The sequence below is a fragment of the Xenopus laevis genome, chromosome 7L (genome assembly GCF_017654675.1).
Source record: "Xenopus laevis strain J_2021 chromosome 7L, Xenopus_laevis_v10.1, whole genome shotgun sequence".
In the NCBI taxonomy this organism is placed as follows: domain Eukaryota; kingdom Metazoa; phylum Chordata; class Amphibia; order Anura; family Pipidae; genus Xenopus; species Xenopus laevis.
The window spans coordinates 4,224,894-4,249,336 of NC_054383.1; the positions used below are offsets into that span (position 1 = coordinate 4,224,894).

General features: G+C 41.8%; 1 protein-coding gene across 1 annotated transcript in view; it reads right to left on the reverse strand.

The window, feature by feature from the left end:
* pdzd8.L (PDZ domain containing 8 L homeolog) overlaps window positions 1–24,443 on the reverse strand; it is a 49,020-nt gene that overhangs the window by 17,433 nt on the left and 7,144 nt on the right. The window contains exons 3-4 of the mRNA XM_041570027.1: window positions 16,083–16,208; window positions 12,822–12,924 (exon numbers count right to left, since the gene is read on the reverse strand). Of these exons, the coding sequence (XP_041425961.1) occupies window positions 12,822–12,924; window positions 16,083–16,208 (229 nt within the window). The remainder of the gene's footprint in view (window positions 1–12,821; window positions 12,925–16,082; window positions 16,209–24,443) is intronic.

Consider the following 24,443-nt stretch of genomic DNA (forward strand, 5'->3'; position numbering starts at 1 on the left):
CAACGAGAGAAGGTACGTCGCATAATAAAAAGGGTCGGCCAGGGAAATGTATTGGAACTAGGGATGCACCTATTGTAGATTCCGCCGAACCTCTGAATCCTTCACAAAAGGCCGAATACCGAATCAAATCCTAATTTGCATATGCAAATTAGGGGTGGGAAGGGGACAACATTTTTTACTTCCTTATTATATGACAAAAAGTCACGCAATTTCTCTCCCCACCCCTAATTTGCATATGCAAATTAGGATTCGATTGGCCGGGGCAGAAGGATTCGGCCGAATCCTGCTAAATAAGGCCGAATCCCAAACTGAATCCTGGATTGGGTCCGTCCCTAATTGGAACAATGTAAGGCTACAATTGTATTGTTATTGCTACTTTTTATTACTGTACATACTCTAGTATAAGCCGAGTTTTTCAGCCCCCAAAATATCCTGGAAAACTCTACCTCGGCTTATACTCGGGTCAAGCGCAAAAACGGTCGCCGGCGTCTAAGAATAGTCGCCGGCGCCCAAGAATAGTCGCCGGCGTCCATGAATAGTCGCCGGCATCCAAAAACGAGACGCCAGCACCTCCAATGGGAGCAAGAACCCTCAATTTTTTGATTGAAACTTACCAGAAGCTGCTGCATTTCTCACCCTAGGCTTATACTCGAGTCAATAAGCTTTCCCAGTTTTTGGAGGTAAAATTAGGTACCTCGGCTTATACTCGGGACGGCTTATACTCGAGTATATACGGTACTCATGTTTTATTCAGGCCTCTCCTATTCAGATTCCAGGGTTTTATTCAAAACAAGACACAGTTGCTAAGGTCATTTGGATCCTAGCAACTGCAAACTGGAGAGCTGCTAAATAAAAAGCTGAATAAATTAACTTTTAGTATGATGTAGAGAGTGATATTCTGAGATTTTCATTGTTTATTATTTGTGGTTACTTTAGTTAAAGGTGAAAACCTCTTTAAAGTCATGTGTAGATTATTGATGTCCGGTAGTGATGTGTGGGCCGGCCCCATACCCGCGGGATGGGCGGGTTTAAGATGACCTTGCACTCTTCCTTGCGGGTGGCGGGCGGGTGCGGGTTAAGCTCGTCTCCTGCTCTCCCCTCCCGCCACCGTCTAATTCCGACTTCCGGGTTCACCTTTTATAGAGGCTGCGCCTGCTCGTCCCGCCCCTTTTGTGACATCATCAGCGGGGCGGGTTTATAAAAGCAACGCAGGAGTCCGATGTGGGCGGGCGCGGGACAAGGGAGGGCAGGTTAGGGTCGAGGAAATGCCTGAATCCAGGATTCAGTTCGGGATTCGGCTTTTTTTCAGCAGGATTCGGACAAATCCTTGTGCCTCTGCTGAACTGAATCTGAATCCTAATTTGCATATGTAAATTAGGGGCGGGAAGGGAAATCACGTGACTTTTCGCCACAAAACATGGAAGTAAAAAAAAAATGTTTTCACTTTTTCCTTTTCTGCCCCAAATTTGAATATGCAAATTAGGATCTGGATTCGGTTCAGTATTGGGCCCGATTATTTCACGAAGGATTCGGGGATTCGCTCGAATCCCAAATAGTAGATTCGGTGCATCCCTAATAGCTATAGCTTCTTATGTGCCTTTCTGTTATATGGTTTGAATTCCTGAAACAAGTCGGTTCTCCTCCAGGTCTGTTGGTCCGATGGTTTCGGCTACATTGTTGCAAGAGTTGAAAGAGTCGCATAAGACATTATGGGGCAGATTTATCAAGGGTCGGATTGAAAATTCGAAATTTAAATTTTCCATTTTTTTATGTTCAAAACTGTCAAATTTGCCTACAGAGTTATTCAAATTCAATTAGTGTTTTTCAAAAAATTCTAATTCGATTTTCGAGATTTTACTCAATTCGACTATTCGCCACCTAAAACCTGCCAAATTGCAGTTGCAAATTGGGAGACATCCAGGGATCAATTTGGAGTTGTTTAAAGTAGGGATGCACCGAATCCAGGATGGGGTTCGGGATTTGGCCTTTTTCAGCAGGATTCGGATTTTGTCTTTTACAAAAACGTAACCCTCGTGAAAGGGGCGGGGAGAGAAGCCTTGAAATGAGGCAAAAGGAAATTGAATAAAGAATTGTCAGACTGCAGAATAACTGTATTAAGATATTGATTTGCAATGGTGCCATGCCAGCAAGTACAAACACAGCAAAGAAACGTCAGCTCCTGCGGCCCGTGCCCTTTGCCAGCTGCTCTCTGTGCGTAACGATCTGCGCTTTAAAGGCGGTTAATTATCCAGTAATTTGCAAACGCAGCTTTTGTTTAGGTTTTTTTGTTTTTTTTAAAGAAGTCGGTATTTGATGGTCTAATTTTAGCAGAGCCTAATGTGGCAACGAGTCCTACAGGGCTTGAGCCGGCCCCAAATGGAACACAAATGTTCCTAAATACTGTCCTGAGCCTTCAAAAGGGAAAATTAACCCTGTACGTTTGGATCATCTTCCCTTTTATAAGGGGTTAATTGGTTGTACTGAACATTCCATCCGCAGCATTATGGCAGAGGTGTGGGAGCAGCCATATGGTTCTTTTATACAGAAAAGGAATGTTTTCTTAATGTTATAAAAGCTATACGGGTATAGGACCTGTTATCCAGAATGCTCGGTACCTGGGGCTTTCCGGATAACAGATCTTTCTGTAATTTGGATCTTCATACCTTAAGTCTACTAGAAAAACATACAAACATTAAGGGGCAAATTTATCAAGGGTCGAATTGAAAATTAGAATTTTTAAATTAGAATTTGGAGTTTATTTTAGTGTAATTCGACAAGGGAATAGTTCAAATTAGAATCGAGTTTAAAATAGGGATGCACCGAATCCAGGATTCGGTTCAGGATTCAGCCTTTTTCAGCAGGATTCAGATTCGGCCGAATCCTTCTGTCCGTCTGAACCAAATCCGAATCCTAATTTGCATATGCAAATTAGGGGCGGGGAGGGAAATTGCGTGACATTTAGTCACAAAACAAGGAAGTAAAAAAATGTTTTCCCCTTCTCACCCTTAATTTGGAAATGCAAATTAGTATTCGGTTCTGTATTCGGCCGAATCTTTTGAAAAGGATTCGGGGGTTCGGCCGAATCCAAAATAGTGGATTCGGTGGATCCCTAGTTAAGAAAAAAGTAGAAATTTGAAATTTATCATGTACTGTCCCTTAAAGAATTCGAATTCGACTATTAGCCATCTAAAACCTGCAGAATTGGTATTTTAGCCTATGGGGGACTTCCTAAAATAAATCTGCAGTCGTTGGGTGGACTTTTGAAAAAACGTAAAAACATTTTTTTTTTGGTGAAGAAACTCGAATCGAATTTGATTCGATCCTATTAACCCGAACTTAAAAAAATTCAAATTTATAAATAAATTTCGATTGGTCGGGTTTTTTTCGATTTTCGAGTTTATGGGAGTTTTTATCAACTCCCATAAACGCTAAATTCGACCTTTGATAAATATTTCCCTAAATAAACCCAATAGGCTGGTTTTGCTTCTAATGAGTATTAATTATATCTTAGTTGGGATCATATACAAGGTATGGTTTTATTCCTATAGAGAGAAAAAGGAAATCATTTTTGAATATTTGCTGTATTTTCTATACCTATCTCTCATCATAGGGATCAGATGAAATGTGTGACTCGTAATGAATGAAGCCCATAGTATAAGGAATACACTGAGGATACACAGGCTGATTGCCTTTATAAAATATAAATCACAGGAAGGAAAAGGAGCCCAATTATACAAAAACCAAAAGAACTGAACTTGCCCCTGGCAAATGCATTTTTATAAACTCCTCGACTGAAATAATTAGCAGTTTAGATCATTATTTGGGCAACAGGGATGCAGGGGTGGAAGATGCAAAGCATGAAATTGTATATATAACAAGAGATTTCAGCTATTCAACACTAGAATATAAATTAATTCACAAAAATAATTTTCCTTTAAGCCTAGCACTGTAGACTGAGGTTTAAAAACAACCGTTTAGTGTAAAATGGCAAACCCAATAATGACTGCAATATCCTGATAATAATGATAAGCTGCAAATATATGTACAAATCATCTGTCCCAATTCTGAGGCTTCTTTATTGGCCAATGGTCAATAAAACACTTATCTATAGGACAAAGGGCCACACGTTTGCACAGTGGGAGGCTTTCCACCTGTATCCACTCATCTGGGAGCCACGGCAACAATATCTATATAACAACGATGTGGGCAAATAATGTGTGTGTGTATATATATATATATATCTCAACTGTAGTAATCCACAGGGTGACTGTTACTGCAATGTTTCTATATATCTGTAACCTTGTTATGAGCTAAGGGGGCCCAGTCTGAAGGTCAGTTAGGGGGAGATTTGGGGTGAGTGTTTATTTGTACCCTGGGTACCCCTGGAACTATAGCAGGGTGACACCCCAATGTTTCTATATATCTGTAACCTTGTTATGAGCTAAGGGGGCCCAGTCTGAAGGTCAGTTAGGGAGAGATTTGGGGTGAGTTCTTATTTGTACCCTGGGTACCCCTGGAACTATAGCAGGGTGACACCCCAATGTTCTATATATCTGTAACCTTGTTATGAGCTAAGGGGGCCCAGTCTGAAGGTCAGTTAGGGGGAGATTTGGGGTGAGTGTTTATTTGTACCCTGGGTACCCCTGGAACTATAGCAGGGTGACACCCCAATGTTTCTATATATCTGTAACCTTGTTATGAGCTAAGGGGGCCCAGTCTGAAGGTCAGTTAGGGGGAGATTTGGGGTGAGTGCTTATTTGTACCCTGGGTACCCCTGGAACTATAGCAGGGTGACACCCCAATGTTCTATATATCTGTAACCTTGTTATGAGCTAAGGGGGCCCAGTCTGAAGGTCAGTTAGGGGGAGATTTGGGGTGAGTGCTTATTTGTACCCTGGGTACCCCTGGAACTATAGCAGGTGACACCCCAATGTTTCTATATATCTGTAACCTTGTTATGAGCTAAGGGGGCCCAGTCTGAAGGTCAGTTAGGGGGAGATTTGGGGTGAGTGCATATTTGTACCCTGGGTACCCCTGGAACTATAGCAGGGTGACTGTTACCCCAACGTTTTATATATCTGTAACCTTATTAAATAATAATAATAATAGCAGCAAATGGAAGGCAATTGGTGGGCCAGATTACGCTGATCCAGCATTTGGTGCATGGGCTGATCCATTTGATCCTTAGACTGATGTGTTCCTATCTTGGCAGAATTATCTAGTCTGATTGATATCAGTTGGGGAAGACTTTTTCTTTTGACCTGATACGTGGGCAAATAAGCTGCTGGGTCAGGCAGAAGTAGCCAAGTTGGCAGCAGTAGATCTGGGCATATTTCATGTTGGTATGGCAGATTGATTTGAGGTGCAACAATCATTCAAATCAGATTCCATTGTGCAGCTATGAGGGGTCTGTAGCCGGATTCAGGGAGCATTAGTGCTCAGTAATAAATGAAACAAGACAGAGGGAAGCGATACACAGGTCTGCGCGGCCGGCTGAGAGCTGGAGAGGGGGCCAGGCTGGAGGCTAACATTAGCCCTATGGATGATCAATCAGGAATCAGTGTCTTGTTGGTTTGATGTCAAACAAATAAAGGGGCTTGGGGGGTGCATTGTGGGAAAAGACTAAATTTAGCAGAATTCAGGAAATGAGAGAAGGATATGTGTGTGTGAATGGATGCGTGGTTTTCATTTGGAGGGGTTGAACTTGATGGACTTTGTCTTTTTTCAACCCAATTTAACTATGTAACTATATAAACCACTGCAAACTCTCAGGAAGGTGCCCAAATGCAACTCCCAGTACCTCCCAGAAGCACAGGTACAGGTATAGAGCACATAGAGATGCTTTGTTTGTTCATAGAGATAAACTTGCAGATGTTATGAACCACAGCTAGAGCCAATGGATGGCTGAGCATGCTGGGAATTGTAGTTTATAACTTGTGGAAGCACCGTACAGTGTCTGGGTCCCCTAAACAGCCCTGAAGTCAGACAGGCTACATTTATACGGATGAAACGGGGCCAGAAAGCCTGCAGGGGACATTGATAAAGTCATTACTGTTAATACACAGCACTTTGCCAAATGTTCTAATAATAGGAAGATGCCAATCACTGAGACTGGACTCATGGCACCGTCCAGGCTCCTCCAAAAAACACCCATATGTAATAACATACAATATAAATAAACCAATTGAAGACTTTCCCCCTTATGCAATGAAAGGCACTAAGTTTGCCCAGCAGCACCCACAGCAACCAATAAGATGTTTGCTTTCAAACAGGTGACCAGTAAATTCTACCTGCCGATTGGTTGCTATGAGTTATTGCACCTGGGGCATTTGAGTATAATTATAAGAAGCAGGACAAATCCAGAGCAGTAGCTATGACTGCAAGTGCTTTTATTGGGGAAAATTGCAACGCAACATGTTTCGGGCTAGGCCCTTTATCAAGTGTTCAAGAACAAAATCAAAGGAAGTATTTAAGCATTCCTTGACCTTTCACCTCTTAAAGTGCATTGTGGGTAATTTTATAAATAATATTTTTATAAATTTTTTTTAAAACGACAGAAACTTTGATTCCAAAAACATCCCATAAAGTCCGTTAAATAGGTTAAACACAGTGATATATAAAATGGCACAATCCATAAATAATCTTAAGCGAGTCCAAAGGGTAACCTTAATGTGGGAAAATCCAACTGTGCGCAAAGTCCATATCCACAAACGTGTGGTCAAAGATTAAAATTAGGAAGAGTAGAAAATTGTTAACAATTGTTTTGTACAGTTTATAATTGTCCATTCTCATTCCAGATAGAACAACACACATTACATATTAAAAGAAACATATTAAATTCAGTTGTTCGTTCATCCCCTTGGGTTGAGTACTTTCTAGACGCCTAATCCATCGGGCTTCTCTCTGTAAGACAAGGTGTTTCTATCGCCCCCTCTATCTGACTTTGGTACAACTTCTAACACCTTCCACCTCATTTGGCAGGTGGCCATAGACGCAAAGATCGAGAATCGAGTATTCGTACGATTTTCGGACCGTGTGTTGAGAGTCCCGACATTTTTCATCCGGCGGAGAACGGTCTTTGGTCGATCGATCGGACCGGTTTGATTTTGTCCCAACCGATCCCGCCGGAGCCCATTGCGCTCGCATCGTAATCTGTTCCGCCATAGTGCCCAACGTTCAGATTACCCCCGATATAACCATGCTCGTAAGTGGCATATCGGGGAAAGATCGGCTGGTTTGGCGATGTTTTACAGAGAGAAGCCCGATGGATTAGGCGTCTAGAAAGTACTCAACCCAAGGGAATGAACGAACAACTGAATTTAATACGTTTTCTTTAATTGACTCTGTGTAATTATATTGTACTTCTTTTTCAGGAGATATTGATAGACTGTACTAATAATGATACACTGTATCAAATAATGGGGAGTCCTAAACCTATTACAGTAAGTTATTAGGGTGTAAAGGCCATCTTAGTATTATTTTACAATCTAAACTTGTCCGCACTCCAAGCAGAATAGTTATTTAACATTGTTGCAATAAGACTATTAGGATTCGCAACTGGAAACCATAAGGGTAGGGACACACTGAGCGATTTGGGGAGATTTAGTCGCCTGGCGACTAACCGCAGCGACTTTTCTCCCCGCATGCCTCCCCTCACTCTGCGCCTGGATAAAATGAAAAATCGCCTGCGCTAATCACACACGGCGATTCGTTTTCCGAAGTCGCCCGAAGTTGCCTCACGAGGAAACAAGGGCTTAAGGTTAAACTTGTCACAATTGTTACAATGTTGCACTTTGAAACATGTTTCATGTTAGAGCCTGGATAGACTTAATTAGCAGTTTCCTTTTAGACAGGCCGTTAGGCTAATGGAAGCAACGGCCTGTTGTTCTGTCTGGAATGAGAATGGACAGTTATGAACTGTCGTTAACAATTTTAATCTTTGAACACACGTTTGTGGATATGGACTTTGTGCACAGTTGGATTTTCCCACATTAAGATTACCCTTTGGACTCGCTTAAGATTTTTTATGGATTGTGCCATTTTATATATTACTGTGTTTAACCTACTTTATGGGAAGTTTTTGTAATCAAAGTCTCTGTAATTTTTAAAAAAAAATGATTTATAAAATTACCCACAATGCCAGTAACGTAACTGGAGGGGGGCAGGCCCTAGTGCGGGACGTGCAGCCCCCCTCTGTACAAGATCATATGCCCGGAAATCGGCCGCTGCGGGTGGAAATCGCCAGTTCGCGAGCTGCCGGGGGGCCCTGAGGGGGTGCGGGCCCTGGCCCAATCGCACCCCCAGTAGTTCCGCCACTGCACAATGCACTTTAAGAGGTGAAAGGTCAAAGAATGCTTAAATACTTCCTTTGATTTTGTACTTGATAAAGGGCCAACGCCCGAAACATGTTGTATTGCAATTTTCCCCAATAAAAGCACTTGCAGTCGTAGCTACTGCTCTGGATTTGTCCTGCTTCTTATAATTATACTCAAATGTGGCATTTTGGGGTGTGGACACAGGATACCCCTGCAGGAAAATCCACCTACAATTGAAAATGATGAGCTGTAGTACAGTTTACCTTTATTTGCTCGATTGCACCTGGGGCAAACGTAGTGCCTTTTATTACATAACCGCCTGGAACTATAGCAGAGATGTTTGTACATACGGTATATGTTATAACGGATATATAGATATATAGATTTTTACCCTGATGAATTCTAAAACCTTCCAGACCACTGTGAAACTGACAAATAAAGTAGCGAAGGTTGGAGAAGACTTTTCTGCCACCTTCTGGCTGAGTTCTGCTATAAGACTGAACACACTCTATAGCAATATAAATTTCCCAAAAAAAAAAAAAACAACAATCTATACAAATGTTTACTTATCCTTTAAGGAAATAGAAAGAAGAATTGATCAAACAGAACCTGAATGCCTCGTGCACCTTGGATATAATTAGTGCAGCTGTTCAGTAACTTTAGTGCAGTCAGACAGGTGCAGCGCTAGGCCCTCCCCGTTGGTCTCTAGTCAATATAAGAATATCAGTAGAATTGCTGCAAACCTGTTACATGTACAGGTATGGGACCTGTTATCCAGAATGCTCGGGACCTGGGGTTTTCCGGATAACAGATCTTTCCGTAATTTGGGTCTTCATACCTTAAGTCTACTAGAAAATCATGTAAACATTAAATAAACCCAATAGGCTGGTTTTGCCTCCAATAAGGATTAATTATATCTTAGTTGGGATCAAGTACAAGCGACTGTTTTATTATTACAGAGAAAAAGGAAATCATTTTTAAAAATTTGGATTATTTGGATAAAATTGAGTCTATGGGAGACAGCCATTCCGTAATTTGGAGCTTTCTGGATATCGGGTTTCCGGATAAGGGATCCTATACCTGTATTACCAAAACAGGTGTGTCTATACAAAGTCATTAGGGAATCTGATTTATTTTATAAATCAGAGAGACGGAAACCTACCCAGAGAATCGCATTCCTCCGGTCTGCATATCTTTAAATTATACCCACCAAATAACTGCATTTTATGCAGGTAACCCACGGGAACCTGACCCATAGGCATAAACCACATAGGGAATGAGCCCATTTGCATCCAGCCAATGGATTATGAAAAACAAATGAGACTAAGCTTCTTCCTATTACAGTCATTTGCTGCCCTCTGCTGGTGGAAATGATGACGCTCTCGGACAGACGTCACAGACGTTCTGAACTGTCACAAAGGGACCATGATCCTGATGTCCAGCCAATGAGGCTGTGAGAAAAACACTAACTATCAGCCCAAGATAAAGATCATTACTCATTAAAGGGGTTGTTCACTTGCCAACGCTTCTCAGTTCAGTTGGTTTCAGACAATTCGCCAGAAATACAGATTTCTCAATTTTTATTTTTTTTACTTTTTTTCAATTTCTTTCTAACTTCTATTTGTCACTGTTTTTCCAATATTGAAGTGTAAAAGTTTCATGTTTCACCTTCTTATGTGTTTGTGAAGCAGCTCTGGAAGGTGGGTCAGCGACCCTATAAGTAAATTGATTAATTAGATGATCCATTTCTTTGTCCTTGCTAAGCAGAATCCTCGAGTTTCATTAAAGGGCATGTAAAGGCAAAAAAATAAAATCCCATTTTACTTTCTTTAATGAAAAAGAAACCCATCTCCAATACACTTTAATTTAAAAAAATGTGTACCGTTTTTATAAGAAACCTGACTGTATTCAGTGAAATTCCCCGTTTATTTACTGCTGTGGATAGGAATTGTCAGACGGTCCCTAACTGCTCTGCAGGGAAACAATCATACTTATGAACAGCAGGGGGAGCCCCCGCCTTACTTCCCAGCCATGCAGAACTCAAGCAGCTTTGTTTGTTTCCCTGTAGAGCAGTCGGCGACTGTGTAGAGATTTGTTTTGGATTTTATTTTTGCCTTTACATCCCCTTTACTGTTTCCAACTCCAGCTGCAGGGACAAAGATCATGGAGCCAGATTTAAACAGATAAACTGGGATTCTATTTGGAGGATTATTTTGCTGCAGCCACTGGTTCTGCAGAGTTGGAGAAAGTTTGTATTAAACAAGACAAAAACTATAAAATCCACATTAGATAACATGACAACACAGGACCCAGTGCAGTCTGTATATGCTGATTATTAATCAGTCTTGCTGTATCGGCTTCTGGCAGATATTATTTGACTTGTGCTGTTTTGATCATTTATGACGATCCCTAAGCAGCCCAGGCCACACTGAGCATGTGCACAGTCTTGGTCTTGCCAAGATGTATAGCAAAGTTACAAGATGGTGACCCCCTGTGGCCAACTTTAAAGGCAGCTGTTGATTGATACAATAACTGCACTTATATTCCCTATAGATCCTATTAACCGTGTCAATTAATTGCAGCAAATGGTTCAGAATCTGCACCTGGATCACGGAGTTGCCTCACTCACCAACATTCAACTCCAATTTTGGAAAGTCTGGTAAAAAATATACTAACAATTGGAAAAAGTCTTAATTTAACTGAACTGGAAAAAAAAAGTGTTTGGAAGGTGAACAACCCCTTAAAAGGAGATCACTCGTATGGTTGATCTCCTAGTCCTTATAAAGTCCATTATACTTTCCTGTGAGTCTGATACAATGAACGACATGTCATACAATCACATATAATAAACAAGAAAAAAAGATATCCTTATAAATGGTGCTTAGTGATGTCATTGGTTATAGACCCGTGCTGCCCCGCCGATGATGTCACAAGAGGGGCGGGGCGAGCAGGCGCAGCGTCTATAAAAGATGAACCCGGAAGTCGGCATTTTGACGGTGGCGGTCGGGAAGAGCAGATATAGAGTGCGAGGTCGGCCCGCACATCACTAGTGCAGGATCTTGTTTAAGCTCAAGGTTATTAGGGATGCACAGAATCCAGGATTCGGTTCGGGATTCAACCAAATCTTTCTACACCGTCCAAATCTAATCCTCATTTGCATATGCAAATTAGGGGCGGGAGGGAAATCAGGGGTTCCCCCTCCCATACCTAATTTGCATATGCAAATTAGGATTCGGATTCTGTTTGGTATTCGGCCATATCTTTCGCAAAGGATTCGGGCGCATCTAAAATAGTCGATTCGGTGCATCCCTGAAGGTTATTAAGGGTATATATTCTAGACTTAAAGGAGTGGTTCACCTTTTGGTTAACTTTTAGTATGTTACAGAACAGCCAATTCTTTTCATCTATTCTTCATAGTTTTTGGATTATTTGACTTCATCTTCCCATCTCTTTCCAGCTTTCAAATGGGACGGTCACTGACCCCATCTAAAAAAACAAATGCTCTGTAAGGCTACAAATGCATTGTTACTTTTTATTACTCGTCTTTCTATTCAGGCCTCTCCTATTCATATTCCAGTCTCTTATTCAAATCAGTGCATGGTTGCTAGGGGAATTTGGACCCTAGCATCCAGATTGCTAACAATGCAAACTGGAGAGCTGCTGAAAAAAAAGCTAAATAACTCAAAAACCATAAATAATAAAAAATAAAAAGTAATTGCAAATTGTCTCAGAATATCACTCTCTACATCAAGTTGATTTAAAGGCAGACAATCCCTTTAAGAAAAATGCAGCGTACTGATTGGCGGACTCACAAAAACAAACTTAATTTGGGGTTTGGCACAGAAGCTTCCAATACTTTCCCCTTTAGCCTATCATTAACTAAATGGTGGAAAGTGTTTTGTAGTCTTATTAATGACTGGAGGCTGAGTGAGGAATGGGCTGTTCTCCTCCCCTGGGCCTCCTGTCATTGACATAACTAGAGCCACCTGTCACTGCGTGTGACACTACATGTGCCATAATCGTTAGGCAGCGTCAATGCAGAGAAAAGATCAGCGGATTAGAACCACAAAGCAGAAACAAAACAAAGGCAAAATATATTATGCAGATACCTGGTGCCTGGAAGCACTTTTTGGCCACAAAAATACACCTTCATTTAAAAACTGGCCAAATATACAGGCAAAGACAAGAGAATCTCGCCATCCGGACAGCTAGGGGGCACTATACCATGTGTATAAACTGCACCCACAGAGCAGCTCTACTGCCACCCTAACGATCAGGTCTCATTAAACGAGAGAAGTTGAGCTTACAATCTACTCAACAGTAGGACAAAACTACATGTATACTGTAAATCAGGTGCTGTAACAGTGAGCCATAAACAGTTTGAGAATCCTCGACTTCCTCTTTAAAGACAAATGATTGGAATGAAATCTCTGATGATACTTTGGCACCACGAGGATTTAAATAAAGGAAGAGAAACATGGGAAGAGGAAGTGTTTTTTTTATTACCGTTTTGATGGATGTTCTTGTTTTCTCTTTCCAGGGGCTACTGCTGAGCTCCAGGGTGCAGTGGATGTAGGTCTCCTGCTCATAAGAACCAAATACCAGAAGCCTGGAAGAAACAAGAATGAGAATCATGGGTATCCACGGGCACACTCCTGCATCCCCGGGCACACTCCTGCATTCACGGGCACACTCCTGCATCCACGGGCACACTCCCGGGCACACTCCTGCATCCACGGGCACACTCCCGGGCACACTCCTGCATCCACGGGCACACTCCCGGGCACACTCCTGCATCCACGGGCACACTCCCGGGCACACTCCTGCATCCACGGGCACACTCCCGGGCACACTCCTGCATCCACGGGCACACTCCCGGGCACACTCCTGCATCCACGGGCACACTCCTGCATTCAAGGGCACACTCCTGCATTCAAGGGCACACTCCTGCATTCAAGGGCACACTCCTGCATTCAAGGGCACACTCCTGCATTCAAGGGCACACTCCTGCATTCAAGGGCACACTCCTGCATTCAAGGGCACACTCCTGCATTCAAGGGCACACTCCTGCATTCAAGGGCACACTCCTGCATCCAAGGGCACACTCCTGCATCCACGGGCACACTCCTGCATCCACGGGCACACTCCTGCATCCACGGGCACACTCCTGCATCCACGGGCACACTCCTGCATCCACGGGCACACTCCTGCATCCACGGGCACACTCCTGCATCCACGGGCACACTCCTGCATCCACGGGCACACTCCTGCATCCACGGGCACACTCCTGCATCCAAGGGCACACTCCTACATTCAAGGGCACACTCCTACATTCAAGGGCACATGCCTACATTCACGGGCACACTCCTACATCCCCCTGCCTGGCTGTGCAATGATCCTGTTACTAGGGTGAATTGTGAATAAACTATTATTGAAAATTACCACTTTCATTGGTGTCTGCTTGGAGGAGGTAAATTCATTACTACCTCCTCTGAATTACCCATTGGGTTTTTAAGTGCTTTTAGCAATTTTTATCCTCTGCCTCTGTTTTGTCTTACTACTATATCGAGTCCACCCTGAGTGGAGGGGTATCATCCCCTTTTTCTTCTTCTACAGAGAGCGACGTTTTATTCCTGAGTGGGGTCAGGATAATCTCCCCACCCGCCTATACAGTGGTAACCCTGGTTTGTGAGTATTAACTTGTTTACTCTACCATTACTCCCTGTAAAAACATATTACACTATTGGGGCTCTTGGTGTTCCTTTTTGTTTCCTGTTACTAGGGATGCATCAAATCCACTATTTGTGATTCAGCCTAATAAGGAACCGAATCCGAATTTGCATATGCAAATTACGGATGGGGGCAAAACATTTTTACTTTCTTGTTTTGTGACAAAAAGTTCCATGATTTCCCTTTCCGCCACTAATTCGCATATGCAAATTAGGATTTGGATTCTGTTTGGCCAGGCACAAGGATTCAGCCAAATCCAAATCCTGCTGAAAAAGGCAGAATCCTGGATTCAGTGCATCTCTACCTGTTACATGGGATAACCTTGTGGCAGACATAGGAGGTACTATTAATTGTGGCTTGGGGGTGGAATTAGGATACAGGCACAGGGTAAGACCGACACCATACAAATCAGCTTTGCTGTGTATGGGACAGGTAGTGCTTGTCTTGCTGCTATCAAAGAAGAATTCCCCTCTATCTGCAATAGCTACGACCACCATCAGGTGTGACCAATCAGGTGCCCCATGGTAGATACTCGAAAGTCTAGATTGGCTGCATCCCACTGGGGTCCCACTCTACTAACATGGCAGGGGTCACCACCCTCAGGGGCCCATACAGTATATTCAGTGGGCCGATAATAGGGCCTTGCTATCCAAGTACAACAGGGCCCCATGATTTCTGAAGGGGCCCTCACGCTTCACCCAACAGTAGAGAGGGCCCTAAGATACTCTAAGTTATGATTTGTAGTAGTGGACCTTGCTACTGAGTGGGTCGACAGTAGGTGTTTTTTGGATATAATGGGGCATACATGTGGCAGATCAGGCAGGCAGTTTAGTGGAGCCCATTCTACTTAATTAGCAGTGCCCTGAGGAGGTTGGTCCTGCCCAATATGTAATACAGGGCCCTGTGATTTGTGATGGGCAGCTCTTACTCTACACCAAAAGAAAAGCAATTGGGGGGCATGGAATTCACAAATGAATGAATAAATGTGAGAAATGTTCCTACCTAGAGAAAACGCAGTCAATGAACGTAAACTGATCTCAGAACTGAATGACTCAGGGTCACCTTCCATTTGTCAAAACATGTGAGATAAGAATGATCAATTATGAATTTCACCCTGAAATATTAATAACATTCGAAACCAGATTCTATCCACAGGACAAAGAGGGAGGCCAAGCGTGCCCAATCAAGCAGCTGGCACGGGTATGTTTTATTCTAAAGGTATCGGATCCCATTCTAGAGCAAGACGAGAGGGCCGGGGCTATTAAATACAACGAGCTCTTGTACATTGCCCTGGAGCGATCACAAAGGAGCACAAATGAGATTAGAATTCATTGTGAGAGTTGATACTGGGTTGGGGAGGCTCATACTCTCCTTATAAAAGACACACGGGGAAGAAAATCAATCCTAATGAGATTTCTCAGTGTCACTTGCCGGGCGGCAGTTGGAGACACCCTTCATTTAAAATTGCTTAAACGCTTTACAGTCCCTGATCTGGATGCATAAACAGTAAGCTGTCCTCATGATGCTGGGGGCAGCCATATTGTAAAAGCAGTATCGTGAGGACACCTTATTTTTTATGTCTGTCCATATTATGACTTTTAAAATGATTTTTACCACTAGATGGCAGCACTAAAGGGCCCTCTGTAGAGACTGGATGTGTATATACACAGATATGTAAGCAGCTAATATCTTGCACCTTATCTTCCTTGCTTTAAATATTTACCCAGCAAGAAACCTTGATCTAAGCAACCGCTCCTTTGCCTTCACCTTTGCTCTACCATTGACAAGAAATCAACAAGCAGGGGTAATGTACATTTATGTTTAACATGCACCCCAATAAATAGGGCAGGAATGAGGTGATCACTGTGAGAGAGACTTAGACTAAATAATCCTTAGCAGGAAGGCAGAGACAATGGAGCATTATTTAATAAAGTTCTCCTTTAATATAGTCCCATTCAAATATTAAGAGGACTAAAGTGCCCTGGACTATGAGTTGGTTTGTTGGGTTTTAGGCAGAATTAAGGTGAAGCCCCGTACCTGCTGCACTCTATTACAGACACTTTCAATCGACCTTCAGTTATTCCCAGGTCTTGCAGGAAGAGGGGTCGCTCCTCCAAATCAGTCTCAGGTGGTTGCACTTGTATTGGGAAGAATGGTTTGTACCTGGAGAGAAGAAACAGACACACCGTGAGAAGAACACATCAAGAACTTTATCTAAACAAATGGCTCACTATATCATTCCATTGCACACCTTTCTCCATTGAAAAAACAACAACAATATGACGTCAGCACAAACAGAGGGCTGCTCCTGCTGAATTGTGTTTAGTAGAGAGGAATATCTATGCTGCCATAGTTTTATGGGATCTCTCTGTACAGACTATGAGCAAACTTAGGGGACGGTTCCTGCTGAATTGTGCTTAGTACAGGGAATACCTATACTGCCATAGTTTTATGGGATCTCTCTGTACAGGCTATGAGCAAACTTAGGGACTGTTCCTGCTGAATTGTGCTTAGTACAGGGAATACCTATGCTGCCATAGTTTTATGGGATCTCTCTGTACAGACTATGAGCAAACTTAGGGACTGTTCCTGCTGAATTGTGCTTAGTACAGGGAATACCTATGCTGCCATAGTTTTATGGGATCTCTCTGTACAGACTATGAGCAAACTTAGGGGACTGTTCCTGCTGAATTGTGCTTAGTACAGGGGAATACCTATGCTGTCATAGTTTTATGGGATCTCTCTGTACAGACTATGAGCAAACTGAGGGGACTGTTCCTGCTGAATTGTGCTTAGTACAGGGAATACCTATGCTGCTATAGTTTTATGGGATCTCTCTGTACAGACTATGAGCAAACTGAGGGGTCTGTTCCTGCTGAATTGTGCTTAGTACAGGGGAATATCTATGCTGCCATAGTTTTATGGGATCTTTCTGTACAGACTATGAGCAAACTTAGGGACTGTTCCTGCTGAATTGTGCTTAGTACAGGGAATACCTATGCTGCCATAGTTTTATGGGATCTCTCTGTACAGACTATGAGCAAACTTAGGGACTGTTCCTGCTGAATTGTGCTTAGTACAGGGAATACCTATGCTGCCATAGTTTTATGGGATCTCTCTGTACAGACTATGAGCAAACTTAGGGGACTGTTCCTGCTGAATTGTGCTTAGTACAGGGAATACCTATGCTGTCATAGTTTTATGGGATCTCTCTGTACAGACTATGAGCAAACTGAGGGGACTGTTCCTGCTGAATTGTGCTTAGTACAGGGAATACCTATGCTGCCATAGTTTTATGGGATCTCTCTGTACAGACTATGAGCAAACTGAGGGGTCTGTTCCTGCTGAATTGTGCTTAGTACAGGGGAATACCTATGCTGCCATAGTTTTATGGGATCTTTCTGTACAGACTATGAGCAAACTTAGGGACTGTTCCTGCTGAATTGTGCTTAGTACAGGGGAATACCTATGCTTGAATTTCCCGTTGCACCAATATTCCACATAATAAAAGCTCAATAGTACAAACCAGTATTTATAACTCAAGGACAGACACTTCACACTGCTCTGAACTCGGTGCAGCTTTCCTGAAACACTGGCCCCATTCATTCCAATGGGAGCGGCTTTTCTATTTTTCTATTTAGCTTAATTTTTTTTTTTAAATCTGTTTTCTACACAAGTTTGGAGAGCTGCAGAGTTTCCAAAGGTATTACTCACAGCTACGCCATTGTGACAATTCATTACAAATGGGCCCCTTAGTTTTCCTTTAATGTTGCTCAGAGAAATGGAAAACACATTCCTCCCCCCCAGCGCCCCAAGCCAGCGATGTCAGCACCCTGTGATCTCACCTCCCATGTGATATATGAATGATGTCATAGGGCTGGAGCCATGATCTAATACTACAGGTATGACTTTGATGTACTTACAGCAGCTGCGGGGGCCACACACACACCTGGTGCTCACATTGAATAAAGTGCATCTGTCCGGCAGCCGTGCGGTGTGGGGGGGGGGGTGAGCACGGATTTAGTAGTAGTAAAAAATCTCATTAAAATGGAACGTCGCAAAAAAGCCCCACTAAGAGGAGGAATGGAGACTATTTTTTTTTATATAATTATAAAATTATTTAATTCTAGGAGTCAAAGCGTCTTTAGAAAAACAGTGGATTCCCAGAATTTCTGCTCTTTACACAGGTTTCGGGCTCGTCCCTATGTCAGTTGTATAGGAACCCTAAAGTGGATGGATATTTAGCCCACTAATGACCTGACAAGAGACAATAACACCTATTTAGATAAAGATAGAAAAACCAAAAAAAGACCATTGTGATATTCCCCATTAGGACACTATACACTCGACAAAGGTCCTACTCCAAAACGTACTGTGTTATCCACTAATTCACCTTTAAAGGGGTTGTTCCCCTTTAAATTAACTGTTAGTATGATGTAGAGAGGGATATTCTGAGACTATTTGCAATTGGTTTTCATTTTTTATTATTTGTGGTTTTTGACTTATTTAGCTTTTTATTCAGCAGCTCTCCAGTTTGCAATTTAAGCAGTCTGGTTGCTAGGGTCTAAATTCACCTAGCAACCATGCATTGATTTGATTAAAGGGGTTGTTAACCTTCAAATGAAATTTTAGTAGGTTGTAGAGAGTGATATTATGTGACAAATCGCAATTGGTTGTCATTTTTTATTATTTGTGGTTTTTGAGTTATTTGGCTTTTTATTCAGCCGCTCTCCAGTAGCCATCTGGTCGCTAGGGTCCCAGGTACCATAGCAACCATGCATTGATTTGAATAAGAGACTGGAATATGAATAGGAGAGGGATTGAACAGAAAGATGAGTAATAAAAAGTAGCAATAACTATGAATGTGTAGCCTTACAGAGAATATGTTTTTAGTTGGGGTCATTGACCCCCATTTTAAAGAAGAAGACACACAATTAAAAACCTATAAAAAATAAAAAATGAAGACCAATTGAAAAGTTGCTTATAATTGGCCATTCTGTAACATCCTAAAAAGTTAACTTAAAGGTGAACCACCCCTTTAATAGGAAGAGGAGAGGAACAGGAGAGGTCTGAATTGAAAGATGAGTAATAAAAAGTAGAAATAACATTTGTAGCCTTACAGAGCATTTGTTTTTTAGATGGAGTCAGCGACCCCACACTTGAAAGCTCAGAAGTCAGAAGAAGGGAAATAATGCAAAAAGTATAAAAAGGAAACAATGAACCACTCGTTTAAGTTAACTTTTATTATGTTAAATAATGGCTAATTCTAAGAAACTTTTCAATTGGTCTTTTTTTTTTATAGTTTATTTGCTTTCTGTCCTATTCATATACCAGTCTCTTATTCAAATCAGTGCATGGTTGCTAGGGGAATTTGGACCTTAGCTGAAATTGCAAACCGGAGAGCTGCTGAATAAAAAGCACAAATAACACAAAAACCACAAATAATAAAAAATGAAAACCCACTGCAAATGGTCTCAGAATTTCACTCTCTACATCATACTAACAGTTTATTTAAAGGTGAACAATCCCTTTAATTACACAGGCATAGCTTCAGCAGGAACAGCCTACTAAATCTGTTTAAATCTTGGACAAAGACAAGATGCATAGGCATACCCCTGTACTAACCTCTATAATAAACCTACCCCAGGTATTATACTCGGCTATAAAGTCAGTGCAATAAGGAGGATTGTAAATGAGTTAAAGTCGGATGTTGCTGTGAGTGGGAGTTACTGGTGCCTCTATAATCTGCTGAACATATGGCTCTGCACAGACAACCTGCTGTCACAGCAACTCCCCGCTGCCCTGTACAAAGCATTAGTCGAGGTATTACATACGCACATGACTTGTGATCTTCTGAAAGGGTCACTGTCACATGGCACTGCCCAACTGTGCTCTAAGCCAAGCGTGGCCCTGGGGAAGCTGGGGGGGGGGGCGACTTTAAAGGGAAAGGAATTAGAATTTAAAGGGATACGGTCATGGAAAAAAAAATGTTTTTTTTCAAAACAAATCAGTTAATAGTGGTGCTCCAGCAGAATTCTAAACTGAAATCGGTTTATCAAAAGAGCAAACAGATTTTTTTATATTTAATTTTGAAATCTGACATGGGGCTAGACATATTGTCAGTTTCTTAGCTGCCCCAAGTCATATGACTTGTGCTCTGATAAACTTCAAACACTCTTAACTGCTGTACTGCAAGTTGGAGTGATATCACCCCCCTCCCTTTCCCCCCAGCGGCCTAACAACAGAACAATGGGAAGGTAACCAGATAGCAGCTCCCTAACACAAGATAACAGCTGCCTGGTAGATCTAAAAACAACACTCAATAGTAAAATCCAGGTCCCACTGAGACACATTCAGTTACATTGAGTAGGAGAAACAACAGTCTGCCAGAAAGCAGTTCCATCCTAAAGTGCTGGCTCTTTCTGAAATCACATGACCAGGCAAAATGAGCTGAGATGCACCTACACACCAATATTAGAACTAAATACACTTGCTGCTTCAGGAATGACATTTTATATTGTACAGTGAATTATTTGCAGTGTAAACAGTGTCATTTATAATTAAAAATACATCATAGAAATCATGACAGAATCCCTTTAAATACTCTGGTTTGCAGGCATTAAGTCTGGCAGCATGCAAGAATGGGGGATAAATAAAAGAAGGTTGAACTGTACAGATAAATTGCAATAAAGGGACAGTAAACCTTTACATTAACTTTTAGAGGCACATTTATCAAAGGTCGAATTTCGAGTTCATGAGAGATTTTGAAAACTCCCCTAAACTCCCATGAATTCAAAATTCCACCAATCGAAATTTATTAGAAAGAAAAACTGAATTCGAACTCGGCTGAATGCAATCGACCTGAAAACTAGAATCAAATTCAATTCGAATTTTAAAAACTGGATTTGAGTTTTTTCTCAAAAAAAAAACCTCGAAATGTCGGGAAGGCAGCAATCAACTGGGCATCTCCCATCGACTTAAACAGCAATTCGGCAGGTTTTAAGTGGCGAATTTGAGTTCTTAAAAGGGACAGCGTATGATAAATCTGGAAAATCTAATTTTTTTAAAAAACTTGAATCAAATTTGAATAACCCCCTAGTCGAATGACAGATTTGACCACACAAACCCCTGAAAATTCAAATTTCAATTCAACCATTGATAAATTTGCCCCTTAGTATGATGTAGAAAGTGGTATTTGCAATTGGTTTTCATTTATTATTAATTGTGGTTTTGGGGTTATTTAGCTTTTTCAGCAGCTCTCCATCTTGTAATTTCAGCCATCTAGTTGCTAAGGTCCAAATGACCCTAGCAACCATGCACTGATTTGTATAAGAGACTGGAATATGAATAGGAGAGGCCTGAATAGAAAGAAGAGTAATAAAAAGTAGCAATAGCTAAAATTCATAGCCTTATGGAGCATCTGTTTTTAGATGGGGTCAGTGACCCCCATTTGAAAGCTGGAATCAGATAAAGACTGGAGCAACTGCTGCCCTCCTGCTGCTCACTACTGATCAAAGGCCCATTTTTGCTTATAGCCGGGTATCTATACCCATCAGGTGATTTCTACAATACTTTTTATAAAGGGGGGATATGTCACAAGCTTAGCATTGAATTATTTACTGTCCAGCCAATTAACAATCACCATGCACAGGCAGTCTAGCAACCATCACTCATTGTGACAGGCCCATTAGAACAGCATAACTACAGCACTCAGCCAGTGCCGAGCAAACACAACCTCACATTCATTAGCAACACAACTGTCAGGTTCAGTTGGAAGGACAATACATCTGAGCAATAGAAAATTGTATGGGAAAATATAATTAAATATTTCTTTGCTCCATTGGGAATATTAAAGGGAAAGAATATTTAATTATTGTGGTCTGAGTCTCCTGTGTGTTGTCTGGTCACTTGTCATAATCCTACTGTTGTGCAGGTATATAAGTAATCAATCTCAGGGGCATGCAAAGACTTCATCAAAGCACGGAAAGTAGAAAATAGCTGTTTGGGGTTTTTATAAATAGTGGCAAGCTATAATATGGCAGCATTATTCCATAAGCACAATTCAGCAGAAATGGCTTATAGCCTGTACAGAGAGATCCCATAAAACTATGGCAGCATAGGTATTCCTCTGTACTAAGCACAATTCAGCAGGAACAGCCCCTAAGTTTGCTCATAGTCTGTACAGAGAGATCCCATAAAACTATGGCAGCATAGGTATCCCCTGTACTAAGCACAATTCAGCAGGAACAGCCCCTAAGTTTGCTCATAGTCTGTACAGAGAGATCCCATAAAACTATGGCAGCATAGGTATCCCCTGTACTAAGCACAATTCAGCAGGAACAGCCCCTAAGTTTGCTCATAGTCTGTACAGAGAGATCCCATAAAACTATGGCAGCATAGGTATCCCCTGTACTAAGCACAATTCAGCAGGAACAGCCCCTAAATTTGCTCATAGTCTGTACAGAGAGATCCCATAAAACTATGGAAACATATGTATTCTCCTGTACTAAGCACAATTCAGCAGGAACAGTCCCTAAGTTTGCTCATAGCCTGTACAGAGAGATCCCATAAAACTATGGCAGCATAGGTATTCCCATGTATTAAGCACAATTCAGCAGGAACAGTCCTCTAAGTTTGCTCATAGTCTGTACAGAAAGATTCCATAAAACTATGGCAGCATAGGTATTCCTCTGTACTAAGCACAATTCAGCAGGAACAGTCCTCTAAGTTTGCTCATAGTCTGTACAGAGAGATCCCATAAAACTATGGCAGCATAGGTATTCCTTGTACTAAGCACAATTCAGCAGGAACAGTCCCTACGTTTGCTCATAGTCTGTACAGAGAGATCCCATAAAACTGTGGCAGCATAGGTATTCCCCTGTACTAAGCACAATTCAGCAGGAACAGTCCCTAAGTTTGCTCATAGTCTGTACAGAGAGATCCATAAAACTATGGCAGCATAGGTATTCCCTGTACTAAGCACAATTCAGCAGGAACAGTCCCCTAAGTTTGCTCATAGTCTGTACAGAGAGATCACATAAAACTATGGCAGCATAGGTATTCCTCTGTACTAAGCACAATTCAGCAGGAACAGTCCTCTAAGTTTGCTCATAGTCTGTACAGAGAGATCCCATAAAACTATGGCAGCATAGGTATTCCTTGTACTAAGCACAATTCAGCAGGAACAGTCCCTACGTTTGCTCATAGTCTGTACAGAGAGATCCCATAAAACTGTGGCAGCATAGGTATTCCCCTGTACTAAGCACAATTCAGCAGGAACAGTCCCTAAGTTTGCTCATAGTCTGTACAGAGAGATCCCATAAAACTATGGCAGCATAGGTATTCCCTGTACTAAGCACAATTCAGCAGGAACAGTCCCCTAAGTTTGCTCATAGTCTGTACAGAGAGATCACATAAAACTGTGGCAGCATAGGTATTCCTCTGTACTAAGCACAATTCAGCAGGAACAGTCCCCTAAGTTTGCTCATAGTCTGTACAGAGAGATCCCATAAAACTGTGGCAGCATAGGTATTCCCTGTACTAAGCACAATTCAGCAGGAACAGTCCCCTAAGTTTGCTCATAGTCTGTACAGAGAGATCACATAAAACTATGGCAGCATAGGCATTCCCCTATACTAAGCACAATTCAGCAGGAACAGTCCCCTAAGTTTGCTCATAGTCTGTACAGAGAGATCACATAAAACTATGGCAGCATAGGCATTCCCCTATACTAAGCACAATTCAGCAGGAACAGTCCCCTAAGTTTGCTCATAGTCTGTACAGAGAGATACCGTCTGCATGGCACACTGGGGTCTGGTTGCCACTCACTACTATACATAAAATCACATTTATGGGTCTTTCCTGGGCATTTGCCTGGTGCACCGGTTACCAAATTGCTGAATGATTTGCTTATGTGAGTCAGACAAAGGGCCATTCCTCTTACAGCTTATGATGGCACCGTTGGCATGCCTTGTTTTATTGAAATGCCCATGTCCCACCATGCAGTTATAATAATAATAAATAATAATAAAAAATTATAAAAAAAAAAATAAGAAATGCCCATACTGCTACAGGGAGCCACTTTGAATGAGAGAACCTTGTGTCTCGCGTGCAGCCCTTAAATGTTTTGCTATTGAGTCATTCTTACTTAAAACCACCACTTTGGGAGTCACATGTTCCTAATTATCGCTGTGCCAACAAAAACAGGATCCGGACGCGCACCTTGGCTTCAACACATGATTTTGCCATCACTTGGGGATGATTTATTTTTCTGACATGTAAAGAGTTCTCTTTAGATGATCCACATAAATACATCCATAACTTTATATATCTAACCTCTGCATACCAAATGCTTTAGAACTACAATTCCCAGCATGCATTTGGGAGGCTGCGCCTGCC